The following is a 20,135-nucleotide window of genomic DNA, read 5'->3' on the forward strand; positions in this document are numbered from 1 at the left end:
ACCATACGTATTGATTACGTACCGTACACTCCGTACCTTTCCACCTTGGCCCATGTGCAGTCCCCATGTCTATCAAGTGTCGTCCATACTCAGTATGTTCCACATCCTGTGATAGTCTGGACAGACCCTTATCTGCAACATCCAAATCTCTCAGCATCTCCTCGGAAGTATCATAAAATACTGTCTGGTAATGGGCAATCCTAGCATTGAAGTCCCCTAGAATGATAATGTCACCATCTCAAGAGAACTCCCACGTGTCATCATACAAAATAGAAAAGGGGGATTGCCCTTTGGGTGGTGCATATAATGACGTACTTGGTGGAAAGTAGCAAATAGCAATGTAAAGATATCTGCCTATCTTTGCTCTCAATCTATGGTCGAGTTTTATGTAATGCAAAGGGTCAAAGCCCCGCCTTTATTGAGAGAGAGAGAGAGAGAGAGAGAGAGAGAGAGAGAGAGAGAGAGAGATGAAATGAAATGAAATGTTATATATATTAACGTCTTCAAAAGGCCAAGATGACCTATGAGACCAGAGCGTTACAATGTGGTGGATCTGATACAAAGTCAGAGTAGCAAAAATGAAATGAAATGACAAAAGGATGAGATATAAATACTATGCTATGAAATCCTAAGCTGGTAGGTGTGAAAATAAGCAACTAGCCGGGATAGATAAACCACGAGTCACAAGATCCAACATTGGTCGCTGGCGGATCTCATCAATCTCCTCCATGGTCAGTAGTCTGACCGGGCGTCTTGCATGTCGGGCCAGAGTGATTCCGATCCTTTGATGTAGCCTCCGTCGATGCTGTGTAGTCTTCCGCATTCGTGAACGTCTGGATCGCGGGGCCGTAGCATGTGTAGTGTAACTCTGTCTCAGGCTCCATGTCACACAGGGGCCATGTCCTGGCCTCTGCTAGTACTCCGTTGTATCTCCCCGTCTCGATCAATAGCTGGTTGAAGATGTGCGTATCTGGCCAATAGCGCACCGTACCCCATGAGACAAGTGGGTGTCCATGTATCTGCGCCTCGTCACAAAACCGTCCGCTGTAAGCTGGAGAAGATGTTCTCTGTAGAAAGCCATTTTCGTGCCCAGCTCCTGTGTTGGCTGTATCCATGTCCTCCAGGTGTCTAGCTAAATCAGATCCTAGCGGATGAGCCAAGTGATTTCGGGCTACGTAAGAGTCATGGAGGGTGCGTCCAGTGAGTACTAGAAGGGGGGAAATCTGTCTATACCGAACCCATGCGCTTAGAACCAGGATGTCGTCTCCACATACCAACATGCTGTATCTCCCTCCACCCTACGTGGCTAACTGTCGAGAGGACTCAAGTGCAAGGCGGGCGTATCTGTCTCTGGAAAGCGCCCACATGCGGTGTATGAAGGAGACAGATCTAGTGAGCGCCTCAACTACTAGTGGGGGGGCAGCTAGCTCTGCTCAGATAATGGCACGTGGTACTGAGGCCTTGGCTCTAATGAGCCGCGAGATCATAGAGACCACGGGCTTCTCCATGTCCCCCCATCCATTAGTGCGACCCGTCCTCCCGTGACGATCCAATGAAGGCCCCCTTATCTCAGCTCCATAGAGCAATGCAGAGGCCACTAGCATGTCAAAGAGCCAGAGCTTTGTCCGAGGCTCCTGAAACTAAACTTGTGAACACATCCTCTCCAGTCTACCCAATGCGAAATGGGCTCTAGTCAATCTAGTCTCTGCTGCTCTCCTTAATGAGAATGCTGGTCCACTAAAAACCACTCCGAGGTAAGTGTAAGCATCTATATACTCCACTTTGTCCTGGCCGTATGTGAATGCGGGCTCTGACCTCCTGATCCACTGTCGGGTGGTATTAAATATCATGACCTTGGTTTTTCCAAGGTTGACAGACAAACCACTTGCATGGGCAAACCTATGCAAAGCATCCAAGTGACGTTGCATCCCTTCCGAAGAGTCGGAGATAAACACAATATCATCAGCATATAACAATTGCGGGATCCATGTCCCCGCCAGCGATGCACCTCTATACCCATCTCTCTCAATGTAGTCAGAAACCTCATCCACCTACATACCAAATAGAGTAGAAGAGAGCGGTCAACCCTGCTTCACCCAATAGTAGAGTGAACCGCTGTAGAAAGACCCTCTGAAGTGCGTACATGCCGTGCTACTGGTCTGAACAATGCCATGATCCCCCAAATTAGCTCTGTGGGTACTCCCATCTCCTGTAATCTGCGCATCAGTCTAGCTCTGGGTACTGTGTCAAATGCTTTGCGGAAATCCACAAAGCTACAATAGATCCGTCTCCAACGGGATCTACCCTCCTCGATGATGGCCTTGAATGTCAAGATATGGTCAAGAGTAGAGAAACCTCTTCTGAATCCTGCCTGCCCGCGGCTGCACGCAGTCCCTCTCTCTCTCTGCCCATCTACTCAGTTGCTTGCTCAAGAAGGGATGCGTACAACAGTGCCAATGTGTGTCCAATCATGATAGTGCGATAGTTCCCAAACTCCATAGGGTCTCCTGATTTGAAAATAGGTACAATCGTAGATAGGCTCCAGGTATTAGGCAAGCCCTCGCACATGGCACGATTAAACATGACTGCTAGAAGCTCTGCTAGTAGATCTTTGGCATGCATGAAATGCTCAACCACCAAGCCATCGATATGCTCTCCCAGTCCTCATCCTGTTAATAGCCTTCTTCACCATCTCAGCGGTGAAAAAAGCACATGTGTGTGGGCATGGGTCTGGGTGGTCGGGGAGGGGCAGCTGTCCAGAAACTGTGTACAAAGCTGATACGTACTGACCCCAAGTCAAGGTAAAGGGGGGGGGGCAGCTTATGAAAGAGCCGCCATGCCTCACGTGAGTCCTGACTCAAGAATAGCTGGTGGAGATCTTGCTCTAGTTGGGCCAAAAATGCCCCCTTTTTCCATCGTACCAGGCGTCGAAAGTCAATTTGTGATTGTCTGTGAGTGATGTCCCCCAAAAGCACTTCCCTCTGAAGTCTAGCTCTGGTTTGGCGGCATTCCTCATCATACCAACTGTTCTGAGGCATGCTCCCAGAACGGCATCTATGCTCGGGCTGGGTGTGTGGATATGCCTCTGCTGCTGCATCATGTAATGTCTGTGTCAATATAGTCGTAAGCTCCTCCACAGGTCGCCCTGGCTCCTCAGTGCTTAGGCGTCTGTAGATCCCGTCTATGTATACCGAATCCAACTCTTGCATGAAGGTATAGCGAGTAGGAGCTGCCACCCGTGGACTGTGTGCTACATTGAACTGGAAAGAGATGGTCAACGCCATACTAGCATGATCCACTGCCACCCCGATACTAGCGATGAGGCTTGGTTGTGCCATGACATAATCCATTGTGCTGGCTCCATGTCTGTGTGGAAAGCATGTGAAGCCTCCCGCATCAGGAAATCTCTGTAGGCCATTCAAGATGGCCAATCCATGTGCAGTCCCCATGTCTATCAGGTGCCGTCCATACTCAGTATGTTCCCCATCTTGTGATAGTCGGGATAGGCCAATCTCTGCAACATCCAACTCTCTCAGCATCTCCTCTGAAGTATCATAGAATACTGTGTGATAATGTGCAGTCCTAGCATTGAAGTCCCCTAGAATGATAATGTCGCCATCTCTGGAGAATTCCCAACAGTCGGGATAGGCCAATCTCTGCAACATCCAACTCTCTCAGCATCTCCTCTGAAGTATCATAGAATACTGTGTGATAATGTGCAGTCCTAGCATTGAAGTCCCCTAGAATGATAATGTCGCCATCTCCAAAATAGAGAAGGGGGACTGTCCTCTGGGTGGTGCATATACGGACGTACTCGGGGGAAAGTAGCAAATAGCAATGTAGAGATATCTCCCATTCTCTGCTCTCAATCTCACCCACATGTACCTAGCTTGCTCATCCCTACGAGCTATATGTATCAATGGCTGCAGACCCTGCCTGAATAACAGTGCCACTCCTCTTGAGCCCCGCCCTCTTTGCTCTGATCGTGTCTCCTGTCAACGGGCCATCTCCCATCTGTATCCAGTAATGTGAGGCATAGATTGCCGAGGGGCCTGACGTGTCTCCGAGTAGAAGATGATGTCTCTCCCGTTAAAACTATCCTCAAAGGCACCCACATCAAGGCGCATAGATCCATTACAATTCCAGGAGGCAACTTTTAGTGTGGTCCCATAGGTCTCGCACCGTCATGTGGCGGGTGGCTCTAATATTACCACTCTTCCATCTCGGTAGAAAGCAATCTTGCCTTTTTCCCTTGCCGCTCTAATCTTCGGCATTACCTCTTGTATATGAGCGATCAGCGAGAGGGTAAGATCATCCCCGAGAAAGATGCCTGTCTTCTTGAGAGTTGGCCTTTTTTTCAAAAAGTCCTTCGCTTCCATGAACGGAAATCAAAGAATGAGTGCCCTTTCTTTCGAGGTTTCCCCATTGCTTCCATTTTTCTTGTTGCCCACTCTCCAAGCTCTTGTGTGCATCGGTTCATGAACCCCCATCAGAGCCATGAGTTTTTTTACTTCTTCGTCCACATTATCTTTGTCTTTAAGCCCGCAGATTCTTACATGTACAACGCGCGCACGTCTTCTTTGCTCCTCCTCTAGTGGCAGATTGATATGGGTGTGGGCGTGGATGTTATTTCTTTGCCTTTTCCTTTCTTGGCAACCTCGATCCATTTCTCGGCTTCGTCCACCTTCTGCTGGGTCTTGGTAATAACATCCATCCAAGAGGTCGTCATTTCTTTGTGCTGCTCTTCTCCTTCTTTGATGGCCTATACTTGCTCTTTGATCGTGTTTAGTTCTTCTATCACTGACGGTTGCAATTCTCCTTCTTCAAGCATGTTTCTTGATCGTGCTTCAGCGATATCCTTCTTGAGTGACGCGATCTCTTCATCTTGGGCTCTCAAACGATCTTCTAGTGTATTCATTTTACTTTCTTGGATCAACACGCGTCCTTCGAGCTTTTATATTGTGCCCAACAGGTTGCGGTTCATCTTAGTAATGGTTTCCGTCATCTCTTCTTTGCACTTTCAAATGTCATCCTCTAAGGGGTCGGCTTTAGCATTCTGCTTCCTCATGCTCAGTTGCCGCCAAAGGGACCCACACTATGCACACCAACTTCTTTCCTTTTTTTTAATAATAAAATAAATTTTCCCTCTCTCTCTCTCTCTCTCTCTCTCTCTCTCTCTCTCTCTCTCTCTCTCTCTCTCTCTCTCTCTCTCTCTCTCTCTCTCTCTCTCTCTCTCTCTCTCTCTCTCTCTCTCTCTCTCTCTTCGCGTATAGGTTTTCTCTCTATGGGCAGTTTTTTTTCCCCTCTCTCTCTACGCGTGTAGGTTTTCTCTCTCTACAGGCTTTTTTTTCCTCTTTCTCTCTACACGATTTTCCCCCTTCTTTCTCTCTCTAAGCTACTCCCCCCCCCCCCTTCTTTCTCTCTCTACGCGTTAGGTTGGCACGAGGGAGCAGGTAGCGGGGGCAGGTTCAGGGGCAGTGCAAGTGTGGCACGAGCGGCAAGGGCAACGGGAGACCAGCGGGAGCAAGGGTAGCGGGACAAAGGGGGCGGGGAGCAGGGAGCAGGAGTGGGAGCGGGAGCAGGGGTAGCGGGGAGCAAGGAGCAGAGCAGGGGGCAGCGAGAGAGAGAAATGAAATGAAATGAAATGTTATATTAACGTCTTCAAAAGGCCAAAGTGACCTATGAGACCAAAAAGTTACAATGTGGTGGATCTGATACAAAGTCAGAGTAACGAGATGACAAAATGACAAAATAAAATAAAATACTATGGAATCCTAGACTATTGAGTGTGGACTAAGCCGCTAAAACAACTAGCTGGAATAACTAGATCACAGGAGATCCAGGATGGGTCGCTGGTGGATCTCATCAATCTCCTCCATGGTCAGTAGTCTGACTGGGCGTCGTGCATGTCAAGCCAAAGTGACCCGGATCCTCTGCTGCAGCCTCTGTCGATGTTGTGTAGTCCTCCGCAGTCGTGGGCGTCTGGATCTCCCCAACTCAGTCGCTCGGTCGATCAGTATGCCTCTGGGTAATGCGACGAGCTCTGCTGTGGTAGTAACTCCTCCGGGTGTTCAGCGGCAGCTCTAAAGAAGTATGTGATCTGTCTCTGAGACCGGCTAGTCTTTCCTCTCATCAAGCTCTCTCTGTGTCTGCGTAGCTCAAGCAAAAACAAACCTAGGCATCTATGATCCTCATACCGCATGACTCTAGAGAATGGTCCAAAGGCCTCTCTGAACAAGCAATGCAAGCCGCCTCATATCTCGTAGTAGACGGGGCAGTGGCATGTGTAGTGCAACTTTGTCTCAAGCTCGATGCCACACAGGGGGCATGTCCTGGCCTCTGTTGGTATTCCGCTGTATCTCCCAGTCTCGATCCGCAGAGCTGGTGTGAAGATGTGCGTATCTGGCCAATAGCACATCGTATCCCATGAGACAGGTGAGTGTCCATGTATCTGGGCCTCGTCACAAAACCATCCTCCGTAAGCTCGAGGAGATGCTCTCTGTAGAAAGCTATCTTCGTGCCTAGCTCTTGTACTGGCTGTATCCATGTCCTCTTGGTGTCTAGCTGAGTCAAGTCCTGGCGAATGAGCCCGGTGATCTCGGATTGTGTAAGAGTCACAGAGGGCGCATCCAGTGAGTACTGAAAAGGAGGCAATCTGTCCATGCTGAACCCATGCGCCTGAAACCATGACTCATCTCCCCATACCAGCATGCTGTATCTCCCTGCACGGCTAACTGCGAGAGGACTCAAGTGCAAGGCGTGCATATTTGTCTCTGGGAAGTTCCCACATGCGGTGTATGAAGGAGACAGATCTGGTCACCGCCTCAACCACCAGTGGGGAGGCAGCTAGCTCTGCTCGTATAATAGCACGTGGTACTGAAGTCTTGGCCTTAATGAGCCGCGAGATCATAGAGACCAGAGGCTTCTCCATGTCCCCCCATCCATCACTACAGCCAGACCTCCTGTGATGGTCCAGTGAAGGTCCCCAAATCTCAACTCCATAGAGCAATACAGAGGCCACCATAGTGTCAAAGAGCCAGAGCTTCGTCCGAGGCTCCTGAAACTGAACCTGTGAACACATCCTTTCCAATTTACCCAATACTGCATGGGCTCTGGTCAATCTAGTCTCTGCTGCCCTCCTCAATGAAAATGTTGGTCCACTGAAAACCACTCCAAGGTAAGTGTAAGCATCTGTATACTCCACCTTCTCCTATCCGTATGTGAAGGCGGGCGCTGACCTCCTGATCCACTGTGGGGTGGTATTAAAAACCATGACCTTGGTTTTACCAAGGTTGACGGACAAACCACTTTCTTGGGCGAACCTATGCAAAGCATCCAGTTGACGTTGCATCCCCTCCGGAGAATCAGAAATCAAAACAATATCATCAGCATATAACAATAGTGGAATCCATGTCCCCGCTAGCTGTGCACCTCTATTACCATCTCTCTCAATGTAGTCAGAAACCTAATCTGCATACATACCAAATAGAGTAGGAGAGAGCGGGCAGCCCTACTTCACCCCAATAGTGGAGTAAACCGGTGTGGATAGACCCTCTGGGGTGCGTACATGCCCCACTACTGACCTGTATAATGCCATGACCTCCCAAATGAGCTATGTGCTACTCCCATCTGTTGTAATCTGCACATCAATCTCGCTCTGGGCACTGTGTCAAAAGCTTTATGGAAATCCACAAAGCTGCAATAGATCCGTCTCCCCCGCGATCTGCCCTCCTCAATGATGGCTCTGAGTGTCAAGATATGGTCAAGAGTAGAAAAACCCCTCCTGAAACATGCTTGCCCGGCTACGCGCATCCCCTCTCTCTCTGCCCATCTACTCAGCTGCTACTCAAGAATAGATGCGTACAACCGTGCCAATGTGTGTCCAATCATGATAGTGCGATAGTTCCAAGGCTCCATAGGGTCTCCCGACTTGAAAATAGGTACAATAGTAGATAGGCTCCAGGTACAGGCAAGCCCTCACACATGGCACGGTTAAACATAACTGCTAGAAGCTCTGCTACTAAATCTCTGGCATGCATGAAATGCTCAGCCACTAAGCCATCATGATCATATGCTTTCCCAGTCTTCATCCTATCAATGGCCTTCCTCACCATCTCAGCGGTGAAAAAACCACATGTGTGCGAACATGGATCGGGGGGGGTCCAGAAGGGGGGGTTGCTCAGGAATTGTGTACAAAGATGATGCATACTGGCACCAGGCCTCTGTAGAAGTGATGGCAGGGGGGGGGGGGGGGGGGGGGGGGGGGGGGGGGGGGGGGGGAGTGCTCATGAAAGAGCCTCCATGCCTCACGTGAGTCCTGACTCAAGAATAGCTGGTATAGATCCTGCTCTAGGCGAGCCAAAAATGCCCTCTTCTTCCGCCGCACTAGGTGTCAGAAGTCCATCTCTGACAGCCTATGAGTGATGTTCCCCAAAAGCACCTCCCTCTGAAATCTAGCTCTAGTGTCCTGGCATTCCTCATCATACCAACTGTTCTGGGGCATGCTCCCTGAACGGCGTCTCAGCTCAGGCTGGGTGTGTGGGTATGCCTCTACTACTGCATCATGTAGTGTTTGTGTCAGTATAGTAGTAAGCTCCTCCAGAGGTCTCGCCCTGGCTCCTCTGCGCACAGGCGTCTGTAGATCCCATCTATGTATACAGAGTCCGTCTCCCGCGTGAAGGTGTAGCGAGTAGGGGCTGCTGCCCGTAGCCTGTGTGCTACACTAAACTTTAAAGAAATGGTCAGCGATACAAGAGCATGATCCACTTCCACACCAACAGGTCTGGGTCCAACCGTGAGGTCCTGGATACTAGAGATGAGGCTTGGTTGTGCCATGACATAGTCCACTGTGCTGGCTCCATGTCTGTGTGGAAAGCATGTGAAGCCTCCCGAAGCAAGAAACCTCTGTATGCCATTCAAGATGGCCAGTCCATGTGCGGTGCTCATGTCTATCAGGTGTCGTCCATATTCAATATATTCCGCATCGTGTGATAGTCTGGACAGGCTCGTCTCTACAACATCTAGCTCTCTCAGCATCTCCTCTGAAGTATCATAAAACACTGTCTGGTGATGGGCAGTCCTAGCATTGAAGTCCCCTAGAATGATAATGTCACCATCTCTAGAGAACTCCCATATGTCATCATCCAAAATAGAAAAGGGGGACTGTCCTCTGGGTGATGCATAGACCAACGTACTCGGGGGAAAGTAGCAAATAGCAATGTAGAGATATCTGTCTGTCTCTGCTTTCAATCTCACCCACATGTAACTAGCCTGCTCATCCCTGCGGGCAATATGTATCAATGGCTGCAAATCCTCTTTAAATAACACTATCACTCCCCCCAAGCCCCTTCCCCTGTGCTCTGAGCGTGTCTCCTGTCTGTAAGTTGTCTCCCATTTGTATCCAGTGATGTGAGGCATGGATTGCCCAGGGGCCTGGTGTGTCTCAGAGTAAAAAATGATGTCTCTTCCAGTAAAGCTATCCTCAAAAGCACCCACATCAAGACGCATGGATCCATTACAGTTCCAGGCCGCCACTTTGAGTGTGGTCCCATAAGTTTTGCACCGTCATGTGGAGCGTCGCTCCAGTATTACTACTCTTCCATCTCGGTAAAAGGCAATCTTGCCTTTCCCCCTTGCCGCTCTAATCTCAGGCATCCTACATATGAGCGATCTGCGAGAGAGTAAGATCATCCCCGAGAAAAATGCCCGTCTCTTTAAGAGTTGGCCTTTTCTTCAAGAAGGACTTCTTCGCTTCCATGGAGGGAAAACGGAGGATGAGTGCCCTTTCTTTTAAGGTTTCCCCACTGCTTCCATGAGTTCTTTGTGTTGCCCACTCTCCAGGCTCTTGTGTGCGTCGGCTCATGAACCCCCATCAAGGCCATGAGTTCTTTTACCTCTTCGTCCACACTGCCTTTGTCTTTAAGACCGCAAATTCTCACATCTAAAGCGCGCACACGTCTTCTTTGCTCCTCCTCTAGTGTCTGATTAATGATAGTGGGTGTGGATGTGGACGTTATCTCCTTGCCTTTTCCTTTCTTGGCCACCTCGATCCATTTCTCGGCTTCATCCACCTTCTGCGTCAGTTTTTGTAAGAACATCCACCCAAGAAGTCGTCATCTCTTTGTGTTGCTCTTCTCCCTCTTTGATGGCCCGTACTTGCTCCTTGATAGTATTGATTTCTTCGATTACTGAGGGTTGCAATTCACCCTCTTCCAGTGTGTTGCTTGATCGTGCTTCGGCGATATCTTTTTTGAGTGACGCAATCTCTTCGTCCTGAGCCGTCACTCGGTCTTCCGATGCGCTTATCTTGCTTTCTAGGATCAGGACGCGTCCTTCGAGCATATTTATTGTGCCCAATAGATTGCGGTTCATCTTGGTAATAGTCTCCGTCATTTCCTCTTTGCACTTTTGAATGGCATCCTCTAGGGGGTCGGCTTTATCGCTCAGCTTCCTCATGCTTAATCACTATCCAAAAAAGAGCCACTAAGCGCACATATGCACCCACACTATGCATACATTGTCTCCCGCATCAAGCATTCCATGGCGGGTAAAGATACAACCACAGCCCACTGCGGGCGTCACCCTTAAAGCCAAAAGCCAAAATAATGGAGGGGCCTTGCCCAATGTCCTGTCTAACGCTGTCCTGCATACACCACAAATCCGAACCTGTCCAAGCTGTCCTACACAACTAAAACAGCCATGGTCTGCTCCTGTTCTAGCACCTGTAGTAGTAAAATCGGCCTTTCTGATTTTGTGATTTTCCTTTTTGCTTTTCGGTGGGCAGTGCTTTCCGTAGGGAGAATTGAAGCAAAGCAAAAATTAAATCAGAGCAAGCAAATTATTTAATTAAATTGTGTTTTAGTCAAGCCACAGGCGAGGGCGATGGGAAGAGGGCAAGGGTAGGTTCAAGGTTCAAGGACGAGGGGCTAGGAGATAAAGCTAGGGCGAGGAGAAAAAGGGGAAAAAACGGGGAGGGGGGGGGGGGGGGGGGGGGGGGGGGGGGGGGGGGGGGGGGGGGGGGGGATTTTGACGGGGGCGAGGGCGAGGAGTAAAAGGGAAGGGCGAGGGGCGAGGGCTAGGGGCGAGGGGCGAAGCCTAGGGGTGAGGGCTAGGGACGAGCGGTTGGGTGCAGGGCGAGTGGCGAGGGGGTGTAGGGCGAGGGGCGAGGGGGTTAGGGACGAGCGGCTAGGGGCAGGTGCTGCAGGGTGAGCGGCGAGAGAGAGAGAGAGAGAGAGAGAGAGAGAGAGAGAGAGAGAGAGAGAGAGAGAGAGAGAGAGAGAGAGAGATGAAATCTTATATTAACGTCTTCAAAAGGCCAAAGTGACCTATGAGACCAAAACATTACAAGGTGGTGGATCTGATACAAGGTTAGAGTAACAAAATGACAATAAAAATACTATGGAATCCTAAACTGGTAGGTGTGAACTAAGCAGCTAGCTGGGATAGCTAAATCACAAGAGATCCAACATCGATCGCTGGCGGATCTCATCATTCTCCTCCATGGTCAGTAGTCTGACTGGGCGTCGTGCATGTGGGGCCAAAGTGATCCGAATCCTCTGATGTAGAAATGAAATGTTATATTAACGTCTTCAAAAGGCCAAAGTGACCTATGAGACCAGAAAGTTACAATGTGGTGAATCTGATACAAAGTCAGAGAGAGAGAGAGAGAGAGAGAGAGAGAGAGATTGAATTATCGTCCACGGAGGTCATATATGACCTATGGGACCAAAAACACAACATTACAACAAATCGTTCTCAGTGCGGGTTGATACATATCAGTTAAGGACTGAGGGTCCATCAAGAGGGTAGGGTAAAGGGAGAACAAAAAAACCTAAGGGTCGCTGGCTAAGGGGAGAGCCGGTTTGGGGTTTCGAAATTCCTGGATGATCGCTTTGCCACCTCAGTAGACTGCCCATTTACCTTGCTTGCGTGCTTCATGCATCTTCTTGAGCTCGCTCGCTTTACTGTTGAGTTGATTCATGCTCAGTTCTTCTGCAATCCAAAGCTTTTTGCCCTTGAGAAGTCGAGATTGACATAGCAGCTTCATACGCTCATCTTTGTCCTTGAAAGTGAGTATGCAGTGTTCGGGTGGCACATGTCTATGTGTATCGTTAATTCAAGCAACATCTTCGGGCTTGATGTAGATAGGTTGAAGAATGTCATTGAGCTTGATGATTGCTTCTTCAAGGGTGTCCTCCGGGGTACACCATGGTGAGTGTAGTCTCCCAATCCGGACCTTGAGGCCAAGAGATTCTTGTAGCCGACATTCTTGTAGGGCCGTCTATATCTTTGTGTCAATCTTTTTATGTGTTGCTGCGTGTGCTTCTTTCTGGGCTGCCATGACAGTTTCGGTGAGTGAGGCTTCGACTGCGTGTGCTTTTTCAAGTAGAGATTGGCTCTCTACTTCCTTCGCATCTTCAAGCTTTTGTAAGCGGTCTTTGAGTCTCTCGTTCTCCTCGATGAGGTCTTGAATATGAGCCTCAAGAGCTGTGATTCGTGCTTCTTGGCGAGCAGCGGGGTCCTTTCTCGGTGCCGCTGCCACCGCAAGAAAGCTCTTGCGTGCAAAAGGGGTACCAAAGGGCGACGACATCAGGCTGCAAAAGGGGGGGTTCTTGTCGAAACACAGCGTGGGATCAGGGGCTTGTGATTTAAATTTTTGGGGTGAAAGCATTGCCATGCTCTATGTACTGTGTCGGCGAGGTAACAGAGACAGGAAACAAGCAGGGAGGAAGGAAGCAGGCAGAGAAGTAAGGCGAGTAGAGCCTGGTTTTTACGGGCTGAGAGAGAGGGGATCTCTTGGCGAGCTGTATGTCGCGCAGGCGACGTCTTTCACGAGCTGCAGGTCGCGGGCGACGTCCTTGACGAGCTGCAGGTCGCGGGCGTCCTGTGCTAGGTAGCGGGGCTGGGCTGTGGCTTAACGTCCCCCACAGGGCCGCCCTCGCCCAGGGGAGACACACAGATGCTGTGGCGCGAGGAAGACGGGGGCTAGGTTACGAGAGAGAGAGAGAGAGAGAGAGAGAGAGAGAGAGAGAGAGAGAGAGATGAAATGAAATGTTATATTAACGTCTTCAAAAGTCCATAATGACCTATGAGACCCGAAAGTTACAAAGTGGTGGATCTGATACAAAGTCAGAGAGAGAGAGAGAGAGAGAGAGAGCTTTCTATTCATTTTCTATGTTCATAGCTTTCTAGACAGAGTATCAGATTGTGTTGGGATGTAACTTTTGGTCTCGTGGGTCATTTTCGCCTTTTGAAGGCGTTTTAATATAGCATTTCATTTTCATTCATCTCTCTCGCAATAAAGGTGGGGCTTTGACCGTTTGCATTACATAAAACTTGAGCATCGATCTATATACAAGAAATTTGGGAAAAACCTTGAAAGATGTACAATGAGATCATGGGGAAAAATCCCATAACAAACCACACGATACATCTAGGGATAAGGATACTCTAATCAAGTGGTGAAATGTAGCTATCTGGATAGTAATCAAGCCTACACAAATATGCCCAAAGCTCTGTCCACCTAGGGTGATATACGGAAAACCACATAGTCCATAAAGTGATGCTACAGAAAATTGCATCCCTATGATAGAAGTCCGACTAATGTACACAATCTGGAACCATCTGTATAGTGCCCAATCTATATCACAATGATGTAAGCATGAAAACCAGATTTGTCGGAGAGCCTGAAAGACCCGAGAAATTGCTAAAGCCGTGCAACAGCCCTCCACATCACAAACCCATCATCAATGTCCACTCTAATCACCAAATAGCAAACCGGCCTCCACACGGGCTAAGCACACAGACAAACCCAGAAACAGTGGCTCAAGGACTCATGCTGTAACGTACATCACATGCAAGTCAGATCATGACCAGTAGTCTCAGCCCAAGTGCCTGCAGGCATTTCTGCATGCGCCACATGAAATAGCATATCGAGCGGCTGATCCTAATACTGCAAATGCGTGAACAAACTGTTGTTGAAAGGCCGAAGAGATGCACTGATCTCGCCATACCTCTAACTGGCCTGGACAGTGAGGAGGGTGTTGTGTCCTCAAGATGATCCTCCTCCCGATAGACAATGTATTCAAGAAAAAAAAGGGCCCCATCTGTCTGTAAAGAAGGCCACTGCCACTCACCAGGATCCCAGTCCAGAGCAACCAGGCCTGCCAATTCCACAACCTCCAAAATGGTGCCTCCTCTGTTGTAAAAACAGGTTCAACACAAGAGCGCCTCTCCAAGGAGCCCACCACTCGAGAAAACGCCCACCAGCCCTTATGAGAGGGTAAGAAAGCCTGTCCCCCAATTTGCATGCCAGTCAGCAGGAATATGCCGTAACCCCTCTGGAGATCCCATAGGTAGCACCAATGACCTCTCTACCAACCAAGGAAGATTGTATGTATAGTAGCCATTTGATCATGCACTTTACCCTGCCAGGAAGCACTGAGCTGACGGTATACCTATGCAACTTCTATGCATGCACCTACACGATTGTTGCAACAGTGTACCGGTATCCCTATGCAACTTCTATGCATGTACCTGCAGGATTATTGCAACATTGTAAACTCTTGAAATTTGTCAAGGAAGACTTCGTCATTTGATTGAGTTTGTGTGATGAACAGCATTACATTTCTAATTGTGATAATGCAACAAGTAGATCTGCATGACTATAAAAGAATGTGATTTAGAACAGGTCCTGGCCACCAATAAGCACAAGAATCATAAAAAGTAATGTGAGGATATCGATAGTAAACACCTACGTGGCCACTTAGGTAACGTGAGGATATCGATAGTAAACACCTATGTGGCCACTTAAGTAAAATGAAGTTTAGTATGGACATTACATGTGAGCGAGGACACTGGAAAGGCTAAATAAGACGACGACGGGCTACTTGATTTGATTTTAGTGAGGTGAGATACCAATAATGATCATTAAAAAATGAAGTTTGGTATAGATGGCATGGATCAACCACTATGACTGTAAGATACAACCTTGCTTTTTGAGTGTATTGGTTTTACCCATCTCAGCCGGCAGACTTGGGCCAAGTGTGGGCATCTAAATAGAGAGAGCTCCTCACTTGTCTCTCGGTAGCACAGTCAACAGATCCAGCGCTTCTATTGCCCTCCAAATCTCAGCAACCTATTTGATGGTATGCCCTGAGCTGCCCTGATGCGTGTCCATTCATACAGTGGGCTTCTGCAAAAAGACCCTGTTTTGTAAGTTGGAGGAGTTGACCTCAATAAGATTGTATCTTCATGGGCAGTCACTTGTCTATCTCTGTATCAAATTGGATCTACAACATGTTCCGATCAACACATGAGAATCGTGTGCGAGGGGCATTCAAGCTCACACGAAGATGCCAAAGTCTATCTGTAGCAAGCCCATGTCTGGTAAACAACCTCACAACTATACTAAACCATGTATGCCACTGCCAGATTTGTTCATCTGCAGCAGAGAGCTTCCCACAATCAGCACACACTCACTGTGGTTTTAACTGAACTGCAGAAGTATTGGGGTTAGCCCGTTTCAATATAGTCAGCACATCTTTTGCTTCTAGTGCATTTTAGCATCATTTATAAATCTATCAACCCTTCCTCCTCGATTACCACACCCAGGAGACCCTTGTTCCCTCTTTTTGTTGGCTTTATCAGAGCTAATGCATTGTGAGGCGGAAAAGAGCACGGCGGATAAAAAACGGTAGATCCTTCAATGGTTTACTGTGGCTAACAAGGTTAATTCACATGATAGACAGCTTACAATGCAACATGAACATAGCAGGTGGTCAGATTTCATGGACACCTCATGTAAGTTAGATGTCTGACCTTTCCAGACGTCAAGCTAAAATCCCAAGCAACCAATGATCCAGCACAATCCACTGTCACAGTAACCTATAATGGGGCAACAACAAACACCATAGTTCAGATGCACATCCTTAGTCAATGCTATGTGAATTGGAATTTTGGACAAAATACTCCACGACAGAACAGGCCTCTGATTTATCAATTACAACTGCTACAACTTGGTGTGCTAAAAGATTGGTTTCTCATCAATATTTTGTACCAAACAATGAAATGCGAGGTCAGACGACACGTTATGCCTCCGTGTTTTTAGACAAGTACGTCTAAATGGCAGTAATACTTCCATATGATACAAGTAAAAGACTAGACTGCAAGCTACAGCGCCTTCAAGGCTTTACTATGTTGCAAGTCAGACCAGACAGAAGATAATGCAGAATTTGAATGGCTTAATCCCTCGTAAAGCCCAAACACCAATAAATTTCTGAGTTTCAAAAATCAATATGCTGACAGTTTTTTTGTTGATGCTGAAAAGGCCTACATGGTAAGTGTGTCTGAGTGGGAGCTCCAAGATGCAGAGTTCAACTCAGCCTCAATCCTCATGGCACCTAAATGCCTGAAAATATAGCTTTGTTTGTTGAAGTACAACAACTTTAGGCGAGAAAAGGGTTCTTTGTTTTTTCTAGAAATTCTTTAGCTACTTCTCTGATTCTCACATGAAGATGAAGCAAAACAAGAGAGCACATTCAAACCAAAAAATTTCTAAATATGGCTTTACAAGGAATCTCTGACAATTTTAACAAACGGAAAACAGGCTTACTTCGTGAGTCTTCCCAGTCGCAATAACAGTCTCTTTGTAGTCTTCAACTAGCTCACTGCAGGACAAATAAGAGGACGGATCATTTTAATGAGGAAAACCTTACCAGGATAATTGCAACTCAACGGTTTCTTGGCAGCAACCCTATTATAAGAACATTGAACAATTTATCATGCTTGTTTCCAAGGCCATTTTTGTTCACTATTCCTGGCAATTTTGGATATGGTTATATTGTTGGTCATTTTGGGTGTATATACTTGATTGCAAAGGTAGACATATGGCATTACCAGATTGATAATAAGCATACACATCACAGCTAAATTGTATGAAGAAGTGTCAGAACAGTCATAATTCCTTTCATGATTATTCTATGTATGTTCTCTATAATGTAGTAAAACATCGCTGTAAATTGAACTACTTATGAATTCGAACCAATATGGCCATTCGCGGATAACAAACTTAGGTATTATAGTAGTGTGTGGTGATGATATCAGCCTGGGCATTCTTACAATGTAAGTGAAATCATAGGTAATATGATGTAATATGTAAAGTATATACATCATTCGCGGATTACAAACTTAGGTATTATAGTAGTGTGTGGTGATGATATAAAGCCTAGGCCCTAAATGCCCTGGGCACTCTTACAATTTTACTGAAATCATAGGTAATATGATGTAATCTCTATGCTCTTGAGACGATCAATGTTTATACAAAGTCTCACTCTTTCTTCACAGATCACTCTCCCATGTCGTTATTTGCTTATATGTATGTTCAAGCACGCATTGCAACATGTTTTTTCTCTCCTACAGTTCCATGATCCTTGAAGTACACGCTAATGTTTCATAGAAATACATTTACATGTAATATCGTGGATTCATTGATGTATATAAGTCCAGTGCAGTGGTTTGATTTGTGAACCTATATGTTGTTTAATCCATGTGGATGTGCTTGAGGACGAATATCATTCCAAAGCACATCAAGTTTCTTCAATTACAAAGTGCTATGCAGGAAGTACTGTTAACAAATCTCCATTGTGTAACGATTGTCACCAGAGCCCATGCAGCTCAGCTAGTACAAAATAACATTGATTTTTTACTACAAAAAACACTATAACACAGGTTCACGAACAACATTAAGCACTCACATTCCTTCGGCGGTTCCAGCTTCTTCTGCTGATATGAGAAAAGGAGAATTCTCAAAGACATCCCTGAATTACAACGAGTTCAGTATGAGGAGAACAACATGAAATCGCAAAAGCCTGTGATCCTCCCACAGATAAATAGAAAACTACAAGCACTAGTATGTACAGCTTTTTCTCTAAAGAAATGAACAAATGACTGCCTATGCAGCAAGAAAAATGACTTACCCTAAAAAGGTTAAGAAGTGTCTAGATTCAGTAACATAAGACTTCACAGCTCTCTCAATCAGCCCAAGAAGTTCATCTGTGCACCTGAAAATAAATGGCCCATCTGTCTCAAGTTGTCAAAGATGAAATTTTAACAATTTTGACAAACATAACACAAGAAAATTATACAAAAAAACAGCTCTATTTCATTTTTCAAAAACACGACCTTTTGACAACAATATTTGCAGATAGGCTCAATATGCTCTCAACGGGGTCCCAACATACTTTCTCAAGGGTCCAAGTCAACAAATCGGTTGGCCACTGCATCTATCTAGCCAGACACTGATAATTTCCCTCCAGAAAGGTGGTCGATGCCAACCTGATTCAGAGCAAGAATCCTCCTAGCCACCCTCTGACCCTCTGTATACATTCCTTCTTTCTTCTTATCGGAGCTTGTGACCCTTTGCATTACATAAAATCAACCAAAGGTTTATATACAAGAAATATGGGTAAAACCATGAAAGATACACAATGAAATCATGGGGGAAAATACCCACACAACCACAAGATACATCAAAAGATAAGACACTCTATCATGGAGTGGTGAAGAAGCTCTATCTGGCTGTAGGAAGCCTACAAAAGCTCTTTCCACCTCTGGCTGTGTAGCGAAACTATAAAGACCAGTGCTAGCTACCAAAATGATATAAAGTATCTATTGTACAAAACCTCCTATAGCAACTCATAGAATCCAAGGGACTGAAAAAACCCTCTGATGTGCCTCCAAAATCATTTACACACATTCCATCATCTCTGGATGTGGTACATCCAAATAAGATCTAGATCTCCGGAACAACCAAACTGTAAGAGGGAAGGAGGAACCCACTTGTCCTCCATCAAAAAAGCGGAGGGAAAGTACCAAGATGAGCATTTATCTCACTGAGCCAGCTTCCTTAAAGCATCATTAATCTTGCTCTCATACAAATCTACAAATTGTCTAATATCCATGTAATAGCTGGCCTCCATCATCATCTACTCCTCTAAGATATCATAGACAGTGTCCCTCATCCAAGAGATACCATGTAATGTCTGCAATCTAAATCTAATCATAGGTTCTCTCTCTGGACCAAGAAAAATATGCCGTCTGCTGGAAAAACATATCGACACATAGTGGTCCACCCCTCATAGATATCTCTAGAAATATCCATGGACCAGGCACAAAGAAATAAGCAGGCAAAGACTATCAAAGTCGGCGATCCAAGGGCGTAGAGATAAGAGAGAGAAAACGAGACAGCTGCTTGAAACAACCAACCAAGGCAATGAAGTAGATGATTATACAGTGGGAGCAGAGTGCTTATCATATATTACCTTGGGGGACCTTAAGTACCCCTCTTGGGAATTGCTCGACCCAATATCATGTCAAATAAGTAAAATAAATAGCTCACAGACAAAATAAAATAATAAAGTTCACATTGGGCATTCACTTGAGATGCATAGATTTTAACACCCTTTCTGCAGCTCATAGTGGACATAAAGAGGATGGACACCCCAACAGAGGTGTCACATAAGGGATGACCAATCAATTTCTCATCATACTAATGACGTGGCAGGCTGTTGTATTGACACCCATAAAACACGCCATGAATCACAAGTGCTGACATGGCAGAGCCCAGAATTTACGTAAATAGCTTTTCAACGCCAGCTTTGGTATCTATCTGATGCTTTTTGAGGCCTGGTACCAATAAACATGCGCATTGAGAGAGGTCTCTGGCAATCTACACAGAGAATCCAAAATTTCTGAAGCAGCCGCTTTTCTCGAGGACAATGCTATGCGGTGGTGGAGATCTTTAGCCACAAAGCCTCACCCTCCAAGGACTTGGCAAGCTTTCAAGAATATTTTTGCCCAGAGTTCCCTCCACACCTTATTTGAAGTACAACTTTTGGCAAAATGGGGTAGCTAGAAAATGATGGCCATTGAAACCATAGACAATTACAATCAGAATTTTTTGATATCTACCTCCCGATCTCTTTCTTCAAAATGTTAACCTTGGAGGACCAGTGTGAGTGCTACACTATTGGCCTAACATCACCTCTTTAAGAATATTGTCTATCCATGCAAGTCTCTACCATATAAGAGCATATGGCCTGTGTTGCGGTTGGTTATAAACTAATGAAGAGAAGATT

The 20,135-nt window shown here is 46.5% G+C and overlaps 1 protein-coding gene across 3 annotated transcripts in view; it reads right to left on the minus strand.

The window, feature by feature from the left end:
- The window catches only part of LOC147429886 (retinal-binding protein), a 139,056-nt gene that overhangs the window by 60,743 nt on the left and 58,178 nt on the right, over nucleotides 1-20,135 (minus strand). For all 3 annotated transcript variants that reach the window (XM_086496085.1, XM_086496082.1, XM_086496084.1), the window contains exons 8-11: nucleotides 17,976-18,059; nucleotides 17,754-17,816; nucleotides 16,613-16,667; nucleotides 15,820-15,885 (exon numbers count right to left, since the gene is read on the minus strand). In XM_086496085.1, coding sequence (XP_086352211.1) covers nucleotides 15,820-15,885; nucleotides 16,613-16,667; nucleotides 17,754-17,816; nucleotides 17,976-18,059 — 268 coding nt within the window. The remainder of the gene's footprint in view (nucleotides 1-15,819; nucleotides 15,886-16,612; nucleotides 16,668-17,753; nucleotides 17,817-17,975; nucleotides 18,060-20,135) is intronic.

This window comes from Adiantum capillus-veneris, chromosome 22, assembly GCF_014529385.1.
Source record: "Adiantum capillus-veneris isolate H3 chromosome 22, ASM1452938v2, whole genome shotgun sequence".
Taxonomy (NCBI): Eukaryota; Viridiplantae; Streptophyta; class Polypodiopsida; order Polypodiales; family Pteridaceae; genus Adiantum; species Adiantum capillus-veneris.